Here is a 21,897-nt window from a genome sequence, read left to right on the forward strand (position 1 = left end):
TGCGTTTGGACAGTGTGGGACTCAGTGTGAAACACCCAAAGTGCTTCTTCATGGCACCGGAGGTCGAATTCCTCGGGAGGAAAATCGCCGCTGATGGCATCAGACCTATTGACGTGAAAACCAAAGCCATCACGAATGCACCCAAGCCGCAGAAAGTGACGGAGCTGTGTTCGTTCCTGGGTCTACTCAACTACTTTGGTAACTTCCTACCTAAATTGTGCACCTTACTTGAACCATTGCACATTCTATTGAGAAAAGGCAACAACTGGGTGTGGGGCGCATTGCAAGACAGAGCCTTCAAGAAAGCCACCAATCTGCTTTACTCGAACAAGCTGCTGGTACATTATGACCCATTAGAAGCATTTAGTTTTGGCCTGTGATGCATCATCATAAGGAATTGGTTGCGTCTTACAACAAGCCAATGAGTCGGGGAAACTTCAACCGGTCACGTATGCATCCAAAAGTTTGTCTAAAGCAGAAAGAGCCTACAGTATGGTAGAAAAATAAGCTTTAGCATGTGTGTATGGTGTTAAAAAGATGCATCAATATCTGTTCGGTCTGAGGTTCAAATTAGAGACCGATCACAAGCCGCTCATTTCGTGGTTTTCCGAGAGCAAAGGTATCAATAGCAACGCTTCATCCCGCATCCAAAGATGGGCGCTGACTTTATCTGCCTCTGATTATGTCATTCGCCACAGAGAATTGTGCCGATGCTTTGAGCCGGTTGCCGTTGCCCACACTGGAGGTGGAAACGCCACAACTGGCAGATTTCATGTTAATCATGGATGCTTTTGAGAGTGTCGGTACCCCTGTCATGGTTCAACAAGTTTAGACCTGGACCAGCCAGGACCCAATATTATCGGTGGAAAACGGTTGCATCCTCAAAGGGGATTGGTCTGCCATACCTAAGCAAATGTGCGAGGAGGCCAAATCTTACATTTATTGCAAGGACGAACTGTCTATTCGAGCAGATTGCATATTGTGGGACAATCGAGTTGTAATGCCTAAGAAAGGGAGAGAGAAGGTTGTGCATGAGTTACACAGCACACATCCTGGTATAATGATGATGAAGCACATCGCCAGGTCCCTTGTATGGTGGCCAGTATTTGATTCTGAATTGGAAGCATGCGTGGATCAGTGCAACACCTGCATGCAGCTCAGCAAAGCACCAGCAGAATCGCCGCTGATTCTATGGTCATGGCCATCCAAACCTTGGTTCAGGATCCATGTAGATTTTGCAAGTCCCTTTCTGGGCAAGATGTTTTTAGTGGTGGTGGGTCGTGCTTCACCAGTCAGGAGTTTCAGAAGTTTGTAAAACTTAATGGCATAAAACATATAAAATCAGCACCATTCAAGCCTGCGTCCGACAAGCAAGCAGAACATGCAATACAAATTATCAAGCAAAGCATGAGGAGAGTAACCCAAGGGTCACTGCAGACCTGCTTGTCTTGCATGCTGCTGATTTACAGGACGAGACCCTACACACTCACAGGGGTCTCGCCTGCTGAACTCATGATGAAAAGAGATCTTAAGACCAAGTTATCTCTTGTACACCCAGATTTAAGTAATCATGTTGAAGACAGAAGACAGAGTCAACAAGGGTACCACGATCGCGCAACTGTGTCACGGGAGATTTCTGTTAATGATCCTGTATATGTGCTGAATTATGGTCATGGGCCCAAATGGGTCGCTGGTATGGTCATGGCCAAGAGGGCAACAGAGTATTTGTTATTCAGCTCAAGAATGGGCAAACTTGCAGGAATCACATGGATCAAACAAAGCTGAAATGCATAGATGAGCCAGAGCAGTCGGACAAAGAAACCGTCGACAACCAATCAACCTACCAGCAGCACTTAGTGAACTCAAGGCTCATCAGTGAACCTGGAATTTCCATCACGAACTTGTTCAATAAAAATGGACTTACAATTCCTGACCTGGCCACTGTCAACCACAACGAGTCAGCCATCCAGCCACCAGCCACAACAGACTCCACACATTCACCCAAGGCCGGAATCGAACTGAGACGGTCAACCTGGGAGCGTAAAGCACCGGATCATCTCAACCTGTGAAAGACTGTGATAACACTCAGAGGAGGATATTGTCATGTATGTACATGCTGTTTGTGGCCACCAGTTGGTATCATTGCTGGAGGCCACTGACCAGCACGCACATGGTGCAGCTCTGGTATAAAAGGCCAGCCATTTTGTGAGTCAGACATTTTGGGCCAAAATAAAGCAGAAGCAAGGTTGTACCTTGCTTATTTAAACAGTATTCAGTTTTAACCTTTATTGCATACATAACAGGTGCACATGTGCAAAAAGGGATGGGTACGACCACACACATGTGCAGCAGGACACAAAAATGTTCCTGCAGATAATCACGTCGCACAAATAATTACTTTGCCCGAAAAGCAGACATTGCATACATGAATATATGGACCAAAATCTTTTAATTCAGAACATGAATTTTACCAACTATTGCAACCTAATGTTTAAGTAACAGAAAACCATTTTTAAGTAGATAAAGATTGGTTTCTACCAAATAAATAAGTCATATAGCCTTTACAGATTCCTTAATTTTGTACAAGACTCTAACCATGACGTACCTGGCTACTACGTCTGGTAGATTCTCATCAATGAATTTTTGCATGCACAGATGTTCAATGGAACGGTCTAAGAAGAGGTTAAAAGTCTTCAAATAAGAGCTGACGTTTGAGACAAGCGATTTCTTAGATGACGCCATCTCTGGTTTCCTGCTGTTAAGAAACGTTAACAGTTCAGTTCACTCTGAACGTTGTTGTGTGCTGAAATCAGAATGTGGACCTTGCCTTGCACAATTATTGCGTTAACTGTACTTTAATCGTAAAACTTTGAAACATTCTAGTACTGTCCGCAACATTAACTGCCACCTGCATGCCCCGCTCAAAAATCTTTCTCAACCTTAGCGTCCTGTCAAACAGCAGCCTGAACCTTCTTAATATATGTACGTAAAAGCACCAGGCTAGCTTGTGAAACCTCGGTAAAACCTAATTAAAACAAAACCCTGGTCAATTTGGGGGAAAAAAATCTGAGCAATTCCTCTCCGACCTATCTAGGCGATCAAAACTAATCCAGGAGATCACTCTGGCTTTGAATTCCATGCAGTGTTTACCTTCTGTACTAGGTGATCTCCGTGCAGCCAGAAACAAATCCAGCTTTCGCTTCAAGGAATTCAGCGTGTATGCATCCACCACATGAAACGGTAGCTTGTTCCAGAGGTCTACAAATCTCTGGGAAAAGAATCCTGACGTCTAACCTAGATCCAGCCCTCCATAAATTAAATTTGTGACCCTGGTCCTGCTTAACCTATTTCATTGAAATAAACTGTCAGCTGGAACACTATCTATTCCCTTCATTGTCTTATTAACTCAATCAGATCCCCCTTTTAGAATCCCAACACTTTTAGCCGATCTTGGTAACTAAGATGCTTTAGTCTTGAAATTAGTCTCATGGCCCTCTTCTGCACCCTTTCCAGAGCCTCAATAACAACTGCTATGTGAGGAGACCAAAACTAGACACAGTCAACCAAGTGCGGCCTGACTAAGGTTTTATACAACAACAAAACAGTTCACCTCGTCTTATACTCAATTGCCCTAGGGCTTCACTCCAATACTCTATTTGCTCTAGCTATCACTGCACAGTTTTACCCAAGTATCTTTAAGGATGTATGCACTATAATGTCCAAATATCCATTTAATTCTCTGGACTGGGACTTGAACCCTCAACTCTCCCACTCAGAAGCAAGTTCGCTACCCACTGAGCCACTGCTGACATGTGGAGAGAATTCTGGGAGAGCCTGGGTGCAGCTGTCCACCTCTGTGCTTGTCAGCGTTTGCAGCAGCTCAATGCTGTAGAACACGAACAGCACAACTGTCAATGTAAGTTTGGACATCGTTCCTTTCAGGCTAATGACACGTTATCAAATTACGTCATCCGACCCGCTTCTTTCAATTGGCCGCGAAACGCGCAGGGCGGGTTTAAAAGCCCAATCAGCATAACATCATTTCTGCACAGAAGTCTGGAGCCAGCAGCGAGGTTGGGACCCGCCACTGACCCAAGCCGCAACAGACCAACCAAGGTAGGGAGAATCGCAGCCTTACTGTGTGAAATCTACAATGAATGAAAGCTCACCAGTAAATAAAGGAATTACATAACTCTTCACATGGGGGTGACTCACATGCCACGAACATAAACCAAACTTGTGCCCCGCATCACAGAAATATAGGATGGTCTGTGCATTATTCTAGTGAATAGGTAGTGGAGCTAAACAAGCCTTCCAGTTTGAGGATTACCACAATTCCATGGGACCGAGCAAATCAATGGATCGACTGTTGTTGGACCTCTGTCTGCACTCAGCCTTTAAGCAAAGTAACCTGAAATATTCTCTTAATATATAATAAGTCAGCTAGATTTAGAAATATCAGGTTATTATTTACTAAAAAAACATGATTACAATAATAACTTGTATTTTTATAGTGCCGTTAGCGTAGTAAAACATCCCAAGGTGCTTTACAGGAGTGTTATAAGACAAAACAAATAAATTTGACACAAGTCACAGAAGAAGAAATTACGGCAGATGATCAAAAGCTTGGTCAAAGAGATAGGTTTTAAGGAGCATCTTAAAGGAGGAAAGAGAGGTAGAGAGGCAGAGAGGTTTAGGGAGCGAGTTCCAGAGTTTGGGGCCAAGTCTACTGAAGTCCGTTCCCAGAACCGTCGTGTTCCAAGAAGACATCCTGATCACCAGTCATGGCTCCAAGGAACATCTGAACAATATGGAAGAGAATCTACTGCGTTTCGACAGTGTGGGACTCAGAGTTAAACACCCAAAGTGCTTCTTCATGGCACCGGAGGTCGAATTCCTCGGGAGCAAAATCGCCGCTGATGGCATCAGACCTATTGACGTGAAAACCAAAGCCATCACAAATGCACCCAAGCCGCAGAACGTGACGGAGCTGCATTCGATCCTGGCTCTACTCAACTACTTTGGTAACTTCCTACCTAAATTGTGCACCTTACTTGAACCATTCCACATTCTATTGAGAAAAGGCAACAACTGGGTGTGGGGCGCATTGCAAGACAGAGCCTTCAAGAAAGCCACCAATCTGCTTTGCTCGAACAAGCTGCTGGTACATTATGACCCATGTAAGCATTTAGTTTTGGCCTGTGATGCATCATCATAAGGAATTGGTTGCGTCTTACAACAAGCCAATGAGTCGGGGAAACTTCAACCGGTCACGTATGCATCCAAAAGTTTGTCTAAAGCAGAAAGAGCCTACAGTATGGTAGAAAAAGAAGCTTTAGCATGTGTGTATGGTGTTAAAAAGATGCATCAATATCTGTTCGGTCTGAGGTTCGAATTAGAGACTGATCACAAGCCTTTCATTTCGTGGTTTTCCGAGAGCAAAGGTATCAATAGCAACGCTTCATCCCGCATCCAAAGATGGGCACTGACATTATCTGCCTATGTTTATGTCATTCGCCACAGACCTGGCACAGAGAATTGTGCCGATGCTTTGAGCCGGTTGCCATTGCCCACACTGGAGATGGAAACGCCACAACTGGCAGATTTCATGTTAATCATGGATGCTTTTGAGAGTGTAGGTACCCCTGTCATGGTTCAACATGTTAAGACCTGGACCAGCCAGGACCCGATATTATCAGTGTTAAACGGTTGCATCCTCAAAGGGGATTGGTCTGCTATACCTAAGCAAATGTGCGAGGAGGACAAAAGTTACATTTGTCGCAAGGACGAACTGACTATTCGAGCAGATTGCATATTGTGGGGCAATCAAATTGTAACGCCGAAGAAAGGGAGAGAGAAGTTTGTGCATGAATTACATAGCACACATCCTGGTATAATGATGATGAAGGCTATCGCCAGGTCTCACGTATGATGGCCAGTATTTGATTCTGAATTGGAAGCATGTGTGGATCAGTGCAACACCTGCATGCAGCTCAGCAAACCACCAGCAGAATCGCCGTTGATTCTGTGGTCATGGCCATTCAAACCTTGGTCCAGGATCCATGTAGATTTTGCAGGTCCCTTCCTGGGCAAGATGTTTTTAGTGGTGGTGAATGCTTATTCAAAGTGGATAGAATGCATAATCATGTCATCCAGTACGTCCCTGGCAACCATAGAGAATCTCAATGTCATTTTCGTGACACATGGTCTGCCTGACATAGTGGTGAGTGACAATGGGTCGTGCTTCACCAGTCAGGAGTTTCAGAAGTTTGAAAACTTAATGCCATAAAACATATATGATCAGCACCATTCAAGCCTGTGTCCGACAGGCAAGCAGAACGTGCAGTACAAATGATCAAGCAAAGCATGAGGAGAGTAACCCAAGGGTCACTGTAGACCTGCTTGTCTTGCATACTGCTGATTTACAGGACATGACCCCACACACTCACAGGGGTCTCGCCTGCTGAACTCATGATGAAAAGAGGTCTTAAGATCAAGTTATCTCTTGTACACCCAGATTTAAGTAATCATGTTGAATACAGAAGACAGAGTCAACAAGGGTACCATGATCGCGCAACTGTGTCACGCGAGATTTCTGTTAATGATCCTGTATATGTGTTGAATTATGGTCAGGGTCGCAAATAGGTCGCTGGTATGCTCATGGCCAAGAGGGCAACAGAGTATTTGTTATTAAGCTCAAGAATGGGCAAACTTGCAGGAATCACATGGATCAAACAAAGCTGAGGCACATAGATGAGCCAGAGCAGTCGGACAAAGAAACCGTCAACAACTAATCAACCTACCAGCAGCCCTTAGTGAACTCAAGGCTCATCAGTGAACCCGGAATTTCCATCACGGACTAGTTCAATAAATCTGGACATGCAATTTCTGACATGGCCACTGTCAACCCCATCAAGTCAGCCATCCAGCCACCAGCCACAACAGACTCCACACATTCAGCCAAGGCCGGAATCGAACTGAGACGGTCAACCCGGGAGCGTAAAGCGCCGGATCATCTCAATCTGTGAAAGACTGTGATAAGATCTCAGAGGAGGGTATTGTCATGTATGTACATGCTGTTTGTGGCCACCAGATGGTATCATTGCTGGAGGCCACTGACCAGCACGCACATGGTGCTGCACTGGTATAAAACGCCAGCCATTTTGTGAGTCAGACATTTTGGCCAAAATAAAGCAGAAGCAAGGTTGTACCTTGCTTATTTAAACAGTATTCAATTTGAAACTTTATTGCATACATAACAGGTGCACATGTGCAAAACGGGATGGGTACGACCACACACATGTGCAGCAGGACACGAAAATGTTCCTGCAGATAATCACGTCGCACAAATAATTACTTTGCCCAAAAAGCAGACATTGCATACTTGAATTTATGGACCAAAATCCTTTAATTCAGAACATGAATTTACCAACTATTACAACCTGATGTTTAAGTAACAGAAAACCATTTTTAAGTAGATAAAGATTGGTTTCGACCAAATAAACAAGTCATATAGCCTTTACAGATTCCTTAATTTTGTACAAGACTCTAAACATGACGTACCTGGCTACTACGTCTGGTAGATTCTCATCAATGAATTTTTGCATGCACAGATGTTCAGTGGAACGGTCTAAGAAGAGGTTAAAAGTCTTCAAATAAGAGCTGAAGTTTGAGACGAGCGATTTCTTAGATGACTCCATCTCTGGTTTCCTGCTGTTAAGAAACGTTAACAGTTCAGTTCACTCTGAACGTTGTGTGCTGAAATCAGAATGTGGACCTTGCCTTGAACAATTATTGCGCTAACTGGACTTTAATCGTAAAACTTTGAAACGTTCTAGTATTGTCCGCAACATTAACTGCCACCTGCATGCCCCGCTCAATAATCTTCCTCAACCTTAGCCTCCTGTCAAACAGCAGCCTGAACCTTCTTAATATATGTGTGTACATGCAACAGGCTAGTTTGTGAAACCTCGGTAAAACCTAATTAAAACAAAACCCTGGCCAATTTGGGGGAAAAAATCTGAGCAATTCCTCTCCGACCAATCTAGGCGATCAAAACTAATCCAGGAGATCACTCTGGCTTTGAATTCCATGCAGTGTTTACCTTCTGTACTAGGTGATCTCCGTGCAGCCAGAAACAATTCCAGCTTTCGCTTGGAGGAATTCAGTGTGTCTGCATCCACCACATAAAACGGTAGCTTGTTCCAGAGTTAAACTAATCTCTGGGAAAAGAATCCTGACGTCTAACCTAGATCCAGCCCTATATAAATTACATTTGTGACCCCTGGTCCTGCTTAACCTATTTCACTGAAATAAACTGTCAGCTGGAACACTATCTATTCCCTTCATTATCTTATCAACTCAATCAGATCCCCCTTTTAGAATCCCAACACTTTTAGCCTATCTTGGTAACTAAGATGCGTTAGTCTTGAAATTAGTCCCGTGGCCCTCTTCTGCACCCTTTCCAGAGCCTCAATAACAACTGCCATGTGAGGAGACCAAAACTAGACACAGTCATCCAAGTGCGGCCTGACTAAGGTTTTATACAACAACAAAACAGTTCACCTTGTCTTATACTCAATTGCCCTAGGGCTACACTCCAATACTCTATGTACTGTAGCTATCACTGCACAGTTTTGCTCAAGTATCTTTAAGGATGTATGCACAAGAATGCCCAAATATCCATTTAAGTCCCTGGAATGGGATTTGAACCCTCAACATTCCCACTCAGAAGCAAGTTCGCTACCCACTGAGCCACTGCTGGCATGTGGAAAGAATCCTGGGAAAGCCTGGGTGCAGCCGTCCACCTCTGTGCTTGTCAGCGTTTGCAGTAGCTCAATGCTGCAGAACACGAACAGCACACCTGTCAATGTAAATTTGGACATCATTCCTTTCAGGAAACTGGCTAATGACGCGTTATCAAATTACGTCATCCGACCCGTTTCTTTCAATTGGCCGCGAAACGCGCAGGGCGGGTTTAAATGCCCAATCAGCGTAAAATCATTTCTGCATTGAAGTCTGGAACCAGCAGCGAGGTTGGGACCCGCCACTGACCCAAGCCGCAACAGACGAACCAAGGTCGGGAGAATCGCAGCCTTACTGTGTGAAATCGACAAAGAATGAAAGCTCACCAGTAAATAAAGGAATTACATAACTCTTCACATGGGGGTGACTCAGATGCCACGAACTTAAACCAAACATGTGCCCCGCATCACAGAAATATAGGATGGTCTGTGCATTATTCTAGTGAACAGGTAGTGGAGCTAAACAAGCCTTCCAGTTTGAGAACTACCACAATTCCATGGGACCGAGCAAATCAATGGATCGACTGTTGTTGGACCTCTGTCTGCACTCAGCCTTTAAGCAAAGTAACCTGAAATATTCTCTTAATACATAATAAGTCAGCTAGATTTAGAAATATCAGGTTATTATTTACTAAAAATACATGATTACAATAATAACTTGTATTTTTATAGCGCCGTTAGTGTAGTAAAACATCCCAAGGTGCTTCACAGGAGTGTTATAAGACAAAACAAATAAATTTGACACCAAGTCACATAAGAAGAAATTACGGCAGATGATCAAAAGCTTGGCCAAAGAGGTAGGTTTTAAGGAGCATCTTAAAGGAGGAAAGAGAAGTAGAGAGGCAGAGAGGTTTAGAGAGCGAGTTCCAGAGTTTGGGGCCAAGTCTACTGAAGTCCGTTCCCAGAACCGTCGTGTTCCAAGAAGACATCCTGATCACCAGTCATGGCTCCAAGGATACAATATGGAAGAGGATCTACTGCGTTTCGACAGTGTGGGACTCAGAGTTAAACATACCAAAGTGCTTCTTCATGGCACCGGAGGTCGAATTCCTCGGGAGCAAAATCGCCGCTGATGGCATCAGACCTATTGACGTGAAAACCAAAGCCATCACAAATGCACCCAAGCCGCAGAACGTGACGGAGCTGCATTCGATCCTGGCTCTACTCAACTACTTTGGTAACTTCCTACCTAAATTGTGCACCTTACTTGAACCATTCCACATTCTATTGAGAAAAGGCAACAACTGGGTGTGGGGCGCATTGCAAGACAGAGCCTTCAAGAAAGCCACCAATCTGCTTTGCTCGAACAAGCTGCTGGTACATTATGACCCATGTAAGCATTTAGTTTTGGCCTGTGATGCATCATCATAAGGAATTGGTTGCGTCTTACAACAAGCCAATGAGTCGGGGAAACTTCAACCGGTCACGTATGCATCCAAAAGTTTGTCTAAAGCAGAAAGAGCCTACAGTATGGTAGAAAAATAAGCTTTAGCATGTGTGTATGGTGTTAAAAAGATGCATCAATATCTGTTCGGTCTGAGGTTCGAATTAGAGACCGATCACAAGCCGCTCATTTCGTGGTTTTCCGAGAGCAAAGGTATCAATAGCAATGCTTCATCCCGCATCCAAAGATGGGCACTGACATTATCTGCCTATGATTATGTCATTCGCCACAGACCTGGCACAGAGAATTGTGCTGATGCTTTGAGCCGGTTGCCGTTGCCCACACTGGAGGTGGAAACGCCACAACTGGCAGATTTCATGTTAATCATGGATGCTTTTGAGAGTGTAGGTACCCCTGTCATGGTTCAACATGTTAAGACCTGGACCAGCCAGGACCTGATATTATCAGTGTTAAACGGTTGTATCCTCAAAGGGGATTGGTCTGCCATACCTAAGCAAATGATCGAGGAGGACAAAAGTTACATTTGTCGCAAGGACGAACTGACTATTCGAGCAGATTGCATATTGTGGGGCAATCAAGTTGTAACGCCGAAGAAAGGGAGAGAGAAGTTTGTGCATGAATTACATAGCACACATCCTGGTATAATGATGATGAAGGCTATCGCCAGGTCTCACGTATGGTGGCCAGTATTTGATTCTGAATTGGAAGCATGTGTGGATCAGTGCAACACCTGCATGCAGCTCAGCAAACCACCAGCAGAATCGCCGCTGATTCTGTGGTCATGGCCATTCAAACCTTGGTCCAGGATCCATGTAGATTTTGCAGGTCCCTTCCTGGGCAAGATAGTTTTAGTGGTGGTGAATGCTTATTCAAAGTGGATAGAATGCATAATCATGTCATCCAGTACGTCCCTGGCAACCATAGAGAATCTCAATGTCATTTTCGTGACACATGGTCTGCCTGACATAGTGGTGAGTGACAATGGGTCGTGCTTCACCAGTCAGGAGTTTCAGAAGTTTGAAAACTTAATGCCATAAAACATATATGATCAGCACCATTCAAGCCTGCGTCCGACAGGCAAGCAGAACGTGCAGTACAAATTATCAAGCAAAGCATGAGGAGAGTAACCCAAGGGTCACTGTAGACCTGCTTGTCTTGCATACTGCTGATTTACAGGACATGACCCCACACACTCACAGGGGTCTCGCCTGCTGAACTCATGATGAAAAGAGATCTTAAGACCAAGTTATCTCTTGTACACCCAGATTTAAGTAATCATGTTGAATACAGAAGACAGAGTCAACAAGGGTACCACGATCGCGCAACTGTGTCACGCGAGATTTCTGTTAATGATCCTGTATATGTGTTGAATTATGGTCAGGGTCGCAAATAGGTCGCTGGTATGCTCATGGCCAAGAGGGCAACAGAGTATTTGTTATTAAGCTCAAGAATGGGCAAACTTGCAGGAATCACATGGATCAAACAAAGCTGAGGCACATAGATGAGCCAGAGCAGTCGGACAAAGAAACCGTCGACAAACATTCAACCTACCAGCAGCCCTTAGTGAACTCAAGGCTCATCAGTGAACCCGGAATTTCCATCACGGACTAGTTCAATAAATATGGACATACAATTCCTGACATGGCCACTGTCAACCCCAACAAGTCAGCCATCCAGCCACCAGCCACAACAGACTCCACACATTCAGCCAAGGCCGGAATCGAACTGAGACGGTCAACCCGGGAGCGTAAAGCGCCGGATCATCTCAACCTGTGAAAGACTGTGATAAGATCTCAGAGGAGGGTATTGTCATGTATGTACATGCTGTTTGTGGCCACCAGATGGTATCATTGCTGGAGGCCACTGACCAGCACGCACATGGTGCTGCACTGGTATAAAAGGCCAGCCATTTTGTGAGTCAGACACTTTGGGCCAAAATAAAGCAGAAGCAAGGTTGTACCTTGCTTATTTAAACAGTATTCAATTTGAAACTTTATTGCATACATAACAGGTGCGCATGTGCAAAAAGGGATGGGTATGACCACACACATGTGCAGCAGGACACGAAAATGTTCCTGCAGATAATCACGTCGCACAAATAATTGCTTTGCCCGAAAAGCAGACATTGCATACTTGAATTTATGGACCAAAATCTTTTAATTCAGAACATGAATTTTACCAACTATTGCAACCTGATGTTTAAGTAACAGAAAACCATTTTTAAGTAGATAAAGATTGGTTTCGACCAAATAAACAAGTCATATAGCCTTTACAGATTCCTTAATTTTATACAAGACTCTAAACATGACGCACCTGGCTACTACGTCTGGTAGATTCTCATCAATGAATTTTTGCATGCACAGATGTTCAGTGGAACGGTCTAAGAAGAGGTTAAAAGTCTTCAAATAAGAGCTGACGTTTGAGACGAGCGATTTCTTAGATGACTCCATCTCTGATTTCCTGCTGTTAAGAAACGTTAACAGTTCAGTTCACTCTGAATGTTGTGTGCTGAAATCAGAATGTGGACCTTGCCTTGAACAATTATTGCGCTAACTGAACTTTAATCGTAAAACTTTGAAACGTTCTAGTATTGTCCGCAACATTAACTGCCACCTGCATGCCCCGCTCAATAATCTTCCTCAACCTTAGCCTCCTGTCAAACAGCAGCCTGAACCTTCTTAATATATGTATGTACATGCACCAGGCTAGTTTGTGAAACCTCGGTAAAACCTAATTAAAACAAAACCCTGGCCAATTTGGGGGAAAAATCTGAGCAATTCCTCTCCGACCTATCTAGGCGATCAAAACTAGGAGATCACTCTGGCTTTGAATTCCCTGCAGTGTTTACCTTCTGTACTAGGTGATCTCCGTGCAGCCAGAAACAAATCCAGCTTTCGCTTGAAGGAATTCTGCGCGTCTGCATCCACCACATGAAACGGTAGCTTGTTCCAGAGTTAAACTAATCTCTGGGAATAGAATCCTGACGTCTGTACCTTGATCCAGCCCTATATAACTTAAATTTGTGACCCCTGGTCCTGCTTAACCTATTTAATTGAAATAAACTGTCAGCTGGAACACTATCTATTCCCTTCATTATCTTATTAACTCAATCAGATCCCCCTTTTAGAATCCCAACACTTTTAGCCCATCTTGGCAACTAAGATGCTTTAGTCTTCAAATTAGTCTCGTGGCCCTCTTCTGCACCCTTTCCAGAGCCTCAATAACAACTGCTATGTGAGGAGACCAAAACTAGACACAGTCAACCAAGTGCGGCCTGACTAAGGTTTTAAACAACAACAAAACAGTTCACCTCGTCTTATACTCAATTGCCCTAGGGCTACACTCCAATACACTCTATTTGCTCTAGCTATCACTGCACAGTTTTGCTCAAGTATCTTTAAGGATGTATGCACTAGAATGCCCAAATATCCATTTAAGTCCCTGGAATGGGACTTGAACCCTCAACTTTCCCACTCAGAAGCAAGTTCGCTACCCACTGAGCTACTGCTGACATGTGGAGAGAATTCATGGGAGAGCCTGGGTGCAGCCGTCCACCTCTGTGCTTGTCAGCGTTTGCAGCAGCTCAATGCTGTAGAACAGGAACAGCACACCTGTCAATGTAAATTTGGACATTGTTCCTTTCAGGAAACTGGCTAATGACGCGTTATCAAATTACGTCGTCCGACCCGCTTCTTTCAATTGGTCGCGAAACGCGCAGGGCGGGTTTAAAAGCCCAATCAGCGTAAAATCATTTCTGCATTGAAGTCTGGAGCCAGCAGCGATGTTGGGACCCACCACTGAACCAAGCCGCAACAGACCAACCAAGGTAGGGAGAATCACAGCCTTACTGTGTGAAATCTACAAAGAATGAAAGCTCACCAGTAAATAAAGGAATTACATAACTCTTCACATGGGGGTGACTCAGATGCGTCTTACAACAAGCCAATGAGTCGGGGAAACTTCAACCTGTTACGTATGCATCCAAAAGTTTGTCTGAAGCAGAAAGAGCCTACAGTATGGTCGATAAAGAAGCTTTAGCATGTGTGTATGGTGTTAAAAAGATGCATCAATATCTGTTCGGTCTGAGGTTCGAATTAGAGACCGATCACAAGCCGCTCATTTCGTGGTTTTCCGAGGCAAAGGTATCAATAGCAACGCTTCATCCTGCATCCAAAGATGGGCGCTGACATTATCTGCCTATGATTATGTCATTTGCCACAGACCTGGCGCAGAGAATTGTGCTGATGCTTTGAGCCGGTTGCCGTTGCCCACACTGTAGGTGGGAATGCCACAACTGGCAGATTTCATGTTAATCATGGATGCTTTTGAGAGTGTAGGTACCCCTGTCATGGTTCAACAAGTTAAGACCTGGACCAGCCAGGACCCAATATTATCGGTGGTAAATGGTTGCATCCTCAAAGGGGATTGGTCTGCCATACCTAAGCAAATGTGCGAGGAGGCCAAATCTTACATTTGTCGCAATTACGAACTGTCTATTCGAGCAGATTGCATATTGAGGGGCAATGGGGGTGACTCAGATCCACGAACATAAACCAAACTTGTGCCCCGCATCACAGAAATATCGGATGGTCTATGCATTATTCTAGTGAACAGGTAGTGGAGCTAAACAAGTCTTCCAGTTTGAGAACTACCACAATTCCATGGGACCGAGCAAATCAATGGATCGACTGTTGTTGGACCTCTGTCTGCACTCACCCTTTAAGCAAAGTAACCTGAAATATTCTCTTAATATATAATAAGTCAGCTAGATTTAGAAATATCAGGTTATTATTTACTAAAAAAACATGATTACAATAATAACTTGTATTTTTATAGCGCCGTTAGTGTAGTAAAACATCCCAAGGTGCTTCACAGGAGTGTTATAAGACAAAACAAATAAATTTGACACCAAGTCACATCAGAAGATATTACGACAGATGATCAAAAGCTTGGTCAAAGACGTAGGTTTTAAGTAGCATCTTAAAGGAGAAAAGAGAGGTAGAGAGGCAGAGAGGTTTAGAGAGCGAGTTCCAGAGTTTGGGGCCTCGGCAGCTGAAGGCATGGTCACCACTGGTGGAGCAGTTATAATCAAGGATGCTCAAGAGGGCAGAATTTGAGGAGTGCAGATATTTTGGGTGGTTGTGAGGCTGAAGAAAATTGCAGAGGTAGGGAAGGGCAAGGCCATGAAGGGATTTGTAAACAAGCATGAGAATTTTAAAAACGAGGTGTTGCTTAACCGGTAGCCAATGTAGGTCAGTGATCACAGTGGTGATGGGTGAGTGGGACTTGTTGCGAGTTAGGACACGGGCTGCCAAGTTTTGGATGACCTCACATTTACGTAGGGTAGAATGTGGGAGGCCAGCCAGGAATGCATTGGAGTAGTCAAATCTAGAGGCAACAAAGGCATGGATGAGAGTTTGTCAGGGTTTCTGATACTAGTTCCTCGTTACATACAGTTCTTGGGCTTCAAGATGTATAAGAAATAAATACACAAGGCACAGAGTTTTAGCTCAACCTTAAATTCGTTCGTTTATTGAACATACACACAATTACCTCCCAAGAATAAATCCCTGCGATTTATATTGTAATAACAAAACGCAAAATACAAACCCCTGCACAAGGGTAATTTGCATCTACACACTATGACACAGTTAAACCGATCCGCGATTCGACTGTTACATATAAAATGACTCAGACTAAATCACAAACCCCTTCTATGATTTGACTGAAACGTAAATCACCCACTCATTGGTTGTTTCCTGATTGTAGGCCTGGACCGTAGTTACCAGCTGCGTCCTTCTTCTCGACTGTCCAAACTGCTCTTCCCTCTTCGAAGTGGTTCTTCTTTATACAAAATCTAACTTGCAATATCTTGAAATAGATTTCCTGTTGACTTCATGTGGACGATGGCAGTCTGTTCCTGCACTGTATTAAATGTGTGAATGTCTCTAGCAGAAACACTCGAGGCTAATTGGCCCCCAATGCAAAAGATAACAGTAATAGGGGTATTTGAGATGGAATGAACACAAGCAGGAGACAGTCTTTTGAAACCTGTCCAAACAAATCCACAAAGCTTCTCTATCCATTCCTTTTCTTCCTCTGTGAAGTGCCTTGAGATATTTCTCTACCTTAAAAGACACTCTATATAAATGTATTTTTAAAACAATAAATACAAATTTGAATTAAAGAATAGGCCACTATGAACCAAATTGTGATGTGTACCTCAAAAAAGAATTACAATTACAAATACTTTCACTTTTATTGACAATCATAAAACATTGTGATTATTGACCATATTTGTGATTGAGCAATGTTACAACAGCTGTTGCTAACATTGGATGATGTGTTATTATTGAAACATATGCAGTTACAATCACATATTAACAAACGTTTACTATAGATATCATCATGTTTTGCCGAAAAGCTGGTATTTGTCATGTAGAACAATAGTTCATTGCATTTTTATGGACATGTGCAGCTAAGACAAGACAACCAATATATAGATATAAACTTCCGCTGCTCTTCTGAAATTTGTATCCTGTAGCCCTGGTAATTTGTATGCCAAGAGTTTAGGGTTAAATGATAGAAAGTCAACCTGCTAGAAAGCAAAAATGCTCCTTATCTGACTATTACCCAAAGCAAGTACACAAAGATTGGCCAGAATGATGTATATAACAGTTCCTACTGACTCCTGAGCATGTTCCAAAATTATCTGGAGTTTGGTGGCCTCTGTTACTTTACATGGGCATGCTCAGATAATAAAACCAGTTCTTGATCCTCGCATCAGAAATATCGCTGAGTAAATTGGCCTTTACCTCAGAAGTAAAAGGAAAGCAAATAAATTCAGTCTGCCACAACAAAAAACCCTGCTGCCTGTTCTGGAATTAAACAAAATGAGCTTTCCACAGTGAGATTGTGGTGTAGACACCAGGGAAAATGTAGCAATAAACAATTGACATAGAAACATAGAAAGTAGGAGCAGGAGTAGGCCATTCGGCCCTTCGAGCCTGCATTACCATTCAATATGATCATAGCTGATTATGCAACTTCAGTACCCCATTCCTGCTTTCTCTCCATACCCCTTGATCCCTTTAGCCGTAAGGGGCACATCTAACTCCCTTTTGAATAGATCTAATGAACTGGCCTCAACAACTTTCTGTGGTAGAGAATTCCACAGGTTCACAATTCTCTGAGTGAAGAAGTTTCTCCTCATCTCGGTTCAAATGGCACACCCCTTATCCTTAGACTGTGACCTCTGGTTCTGGACTTCCCCAACATTGGGAACATTCTTCCTGCATCTAAACTGTCCAATCCCGTCAGAATTGTATATGTTTCTATGAGATCCTCTCTCAATCTTCTAAATTCCAGTGAATATAAGCCCAGTCGATCCAGTCTTTCTTCATATGTCAGTTCTGCCATCCCGGGAATCAGTCTGCTGAACCTTCGCTGCACTCCCTCAATAGCAAGAATGTCCTTCCTCAGATTAGGAGACCAAAACTGCACACAATACTCATGGTGTGGCGCTGTACAACTGCAGTAAGACCTCCATGCTCCTATACTCAAATCCCCTCGCTATGAAGGCCAGCATGCCATTTGGCTTCTTTACTGCCTGCTGTACGTGCATGCCTACCTTCAATGACTGAGGGAAATCCTTATTAGTCGGGAAATTGTGTTGGGGAATTTGATGGGATTGAAGGCCGATAAATCCCCAGGGCCTGATGGACTGCATCCCAGAGTACTTAAGGAGGTGCCCTTGGATATCGTGGATGCATTGACAGTCATTTTCCAACATTCCATTGACTCTGGATCAGTTCCTATGGAGTGGAGGGTAGCCAATGTAACCCCACTTTTTAAAAAAGGAGGCAGAGAGATAACAGGGAATTATAGACTGGTCAGCCTGACACCGGTAGTGGGTAAAATGATGGAATCAATTATTAAGGATGTCATAGCAGCGCATTTGGAAAGAGGTGACATGATAGGTCCAAGTCAGCATGGATTTGTGAAAGGGAAATCATGCTTGACAAAACTTCTGGAATTTTTTGAGGATGTTTCCAGTAGAGTGGACAAGGGAGAACCAGTTGATGTGGTATATTTGGACTTTCAGAAGGCTTTCGACAAGGTCCCACACAAGAGATTAATGTGCAAAGTTAAAGCACATGGGATTGGGGGTAGTGTGCTGACATGGATTGAGAACTGGTTGTCAGACAGGAAGCAAAAAGTAGGAGTATATGGGTACTTTTCAGAATGGCAGGCAGTGACTAGTGGGGTACCGCAAGGTTCTGTGCTGGGGCCCCAGCTGTTTACACTGTACATTAATGATTTAGACGAGGGGATTAAATGTAGTATCTCCAAATTTGCGGATGACACTAAGTTGGGTGGCAGTGTGAGCTGCGAGGAGGATGCTATGAGGCTGCAGAGCGACTTGGATAGGTTAGGTGAGTGGGCAAATGCATGGCAGATGAAGTATAATGTGGATAAATGTGAGGTTATCCACTTTGGTGGTAAAAACAGAGAGACAGACTATTATCTGAATGGTGACAGATTAGGAAAAGGGGAGGTGCAAAGAGACCTGGGTGTCATGGTACATCAGTCATTGAAGGTTGGCATGCAGGTGCAGCAGGCGGTTAAGAAAGCAAATGGCATGTTGGCCTTCATAGCGAGGGGATTTGAGTACAGGGGCAGGGAGGTGTTGCTACAGTTGTACAGGGTCTTAGTGAGGCCACACCTGGAGTATTGTGTACAGTTTTGGTCTCCTAACCTGAGGAAGGACATTCTTGCTATTGAGGGAGTGCAGCGAAGGTTCACCAGACTGATTCCCGGGATGGCGGGACTGACCTATCAAGAAAAACTGGATCAATTGGGCTTATATTCACTGGAGTTCAGAAGAATGAGAGGGGACCTCATAGAAACGTTTAAAATTCTGACGGGGTTAGACAGGTTAGATGCAGGAAGAATATTCCCAATGTTGGGGAAGTCCAGAACCAGGGGACACAGTCTAAGGATAAGGGGTAAGACATTTAGGACCGAGATGAGGAGGAACTTCTTCACCCAGAGAGTGGTGAACCTGTGGAATTCTCTACCATAGAAAGTTGTTGAGGCCAATTCACTAAATATATTCAAAAAGGAGTTAGATGAAGTCCTTACTACTAGGGGGATCAAGGGGTATGGCGAGAAAGCAGGAATGGGGTACTGAAGTTGCATGTTCAGCCATGAACTCATTGAATGGCGGTGCAGGCTAGAAGGGCCGAATGGCCTACTCCTGCACCTATTTTCTATGTTTCTATGTTTCTATGATGTAATATGACACCCAGGTCTCGTTTTACCTCCACTTTTACTAATCTGTCACCATTCAGATAATAATCTGCCTTCTTGTTTTTGCAACCAAAGTGGATAACCTCACACATTATGCACATTATACTGCATCTGCCATGCATTTGCCCATTCACCTAACCTGTCCAAGTCCCCCTGCAGCTTCCCAGCATCCTCCTCGCAGCTCGCACTGCCACCCAGCTTAGTGTCATCTGCAAACTTGGAGATATTACATTCAATTTCTTTGTCTAAATCATTAACATATATTGTAAATAGCTGGGGTCCCAGCACTGAACCCTGTGACACCCCACTAGTCACTGCCTGCCATTCTGAAAAGAACCCATTTATTCCCACTCTTTGTTTCCTGTCTGCCAACCAGTTCTCTATCCACGACAATACATTACTCCCAATGCCATGCGCCTTAATTTTGCACACTAATCTCTTTTGTGGGACCTTGTCAAAAGCCTTTTGAAAGTCCAAATATACCACATCCACTGGTTCTCACTTATCCAGTCTACTAATTACATCCTCAAAAAACTCTAGAAGATTTGTCAAACATGATTTCTCTTTCATAAATCCATGCTGACTTGGACCGATTCTATCACTGCTTTCCAAATGCGCTGCTATTACATCTTTAATAATTGATTCCAACATTTTCCCCACTACTGATGTCAGGCTAACCATCTATAATTCCCTTTTTTCTCTCTCCCTCTTTTTTTTTAAATGTGGGGTTACATTAGCTACCTGCCAATCCACAGGAACTGAACCAGATTCTATAGAATGTTGGAAAATGACTACCAATGCATCTACTATTTCTAGGGCCAATTCCTTAAGTACTCTGTGATGCAGACTATCAGGCCATGGGGATTTATCGGCCTTCAGTCTCTTCAATTTCCCTAACACCATTTCCGGCTAATAAGGATTTCCCTCAGTTCCTCCTTCTCGCTAGACCCTCGGTCCCATAGTATTTTCGGGAGGTGGTTATTCATGTCTTCCTTAGTGAAGACAGAACCAAAGTATTTGTTCAATTGGTCTGCCATTTCCTTGTTTCCCATTATGAATTCCTTGATTCTGACTGCATGGGACCTACTTTAGTCTTCACTAATCTTTTTCTCTTCACGTATCTGTAGAAGCTTTTGCAGTCAGTTTCTATGTTCCCTGCAAGCTTACTCTCATACTCTATTTTCCCCCTCCTAATTAAAGTGTAAGATTCATCAAAATGATTCAGTTACAAGAAGATATTTTAAAAGCTCCATCACTTAATTCATGAATGTTATATTTTTAACCTTATGAGGAATTATTTTTTAAGTTGGAGAGAAACTTAGTGAATTCACTCAAAACTTTAGTGGAAGCACAATCTAATAATGTGATCTTACCAATAAATCTTGAGAAAGAATTGTAGCTGTTAAGAAAATTACGTGATGTTAGCTGGGTAATGGCTGATTGATAGAAATCAAATCAATAGTCAACCACCATTGCTTGCAAATTATTATTGAAAATAATTGTCCCATTTTCCTCTCTTGAGCACAGAGGCTGGGGTAGGTATTGAAGAAATTCTGCCTTCAGATCCATGTCGAAAATTTCCTTGAAATGAATTATTTGTGTGAGGTCATCCAACAAAAGCTTCCCATTTTAATTTCCTTCAATGAAACACTCTGTGATATCCAGGTCAGAGGAAAGCTCATAGATCTGATACTTCATTCTCAGGTCATCAAGCATTTTGCAGACATCAAGTAAAAGACAATTGCCAGTAAAACAGGATCCAACTGTTTTCCAAAGTGAATGAGTTCCACTGCCATTTTTTAATAGTAATAATTGAAATATATTTGTAAATATTTATTTGATTCAAATGCTGATAGTGCCAAAATTCATTGTATGAAGTTGGATTCCGCAGTAAATTATTTCTTTATATCTTAATTCAGACTTTCCACTAGGTGGCTATCGCCCCCAAAAATGGGCCTTGTTCCAGCGATGTAGGACACCTCAGCCTTATTGATCACTGGAACGTGGCCCTTTTTTTTTGGTGATTTTCCACTCGGCCTTAGGCTGGCGATGCGATCTGATTTTTCGGTGATGTCACGTTGGCCTGCCAAACGAGGAAGTCAAAAGGGTGTTTGCAATAAATTTTGTTAATGATTTTAACAATTCTCTGATAAAGTTATTTTAACTTCGGCATTTTGAATAATTTAACATCTTTATTCTCTTGTAATAACATTACTTAAGTTAAGCATTTTTGCAAATGCTGCACGACAAATACAGGACGATGCAGGCAAGGCTAAAACGTAACTCAACATAACTCAATGCAAATTTATACTTTTGTACAAATGTAATTGTGACGATCCCCAATGTAAGTTCATGCAAAGCATTCCTTTATCAGCT

General features: G+C 43.1%; 1 protein-coding gene across 2 annotated transcripts in view; it reads right to left on the bottom strand.

The window, feature by feature from the left end:
• The window catches only part of LOC139259738 (histamine N-methyltransferase-like), a 150,178-nt gene extending 147,521 nt beyond the window's left edge, over positions 1–2,657 (bottom strand). For both annotated transcript variants that reach the window (XM_070875382.1, XM_070875381.1), the window contains exon 1: positions 2,606–2,657. In XM_070875382.1, coding sequence (XP_070731483.1) covers positions 2,606–2,649 — 44 coding nt within the window. In that variant the 5' untranslated portion in view covers positions 2,650–2,657. The remainder of the gene's footprint in view (positions 1–2,605) is intronic.
• Between the last annotated feature and the right edge of the window lie 19,240 nt (positions 2,658–21,897).

This window comes from Pristiophorus japonicus, chromosome 3, assembly GCF_044704955.1.
Source record: "Pristiophorus japonicus isolate sPriJap1 chromosome 3, sPriJap1.hap1, whole genome shotgun sequence".
Classification (NCBI taxonomy): domain Eukaryota; kingdom Metazoa; phylum Chordata; class Chondrichthyes; family Pristiophoridae; genus Pristiophorus; species Pristiophorus japonicus.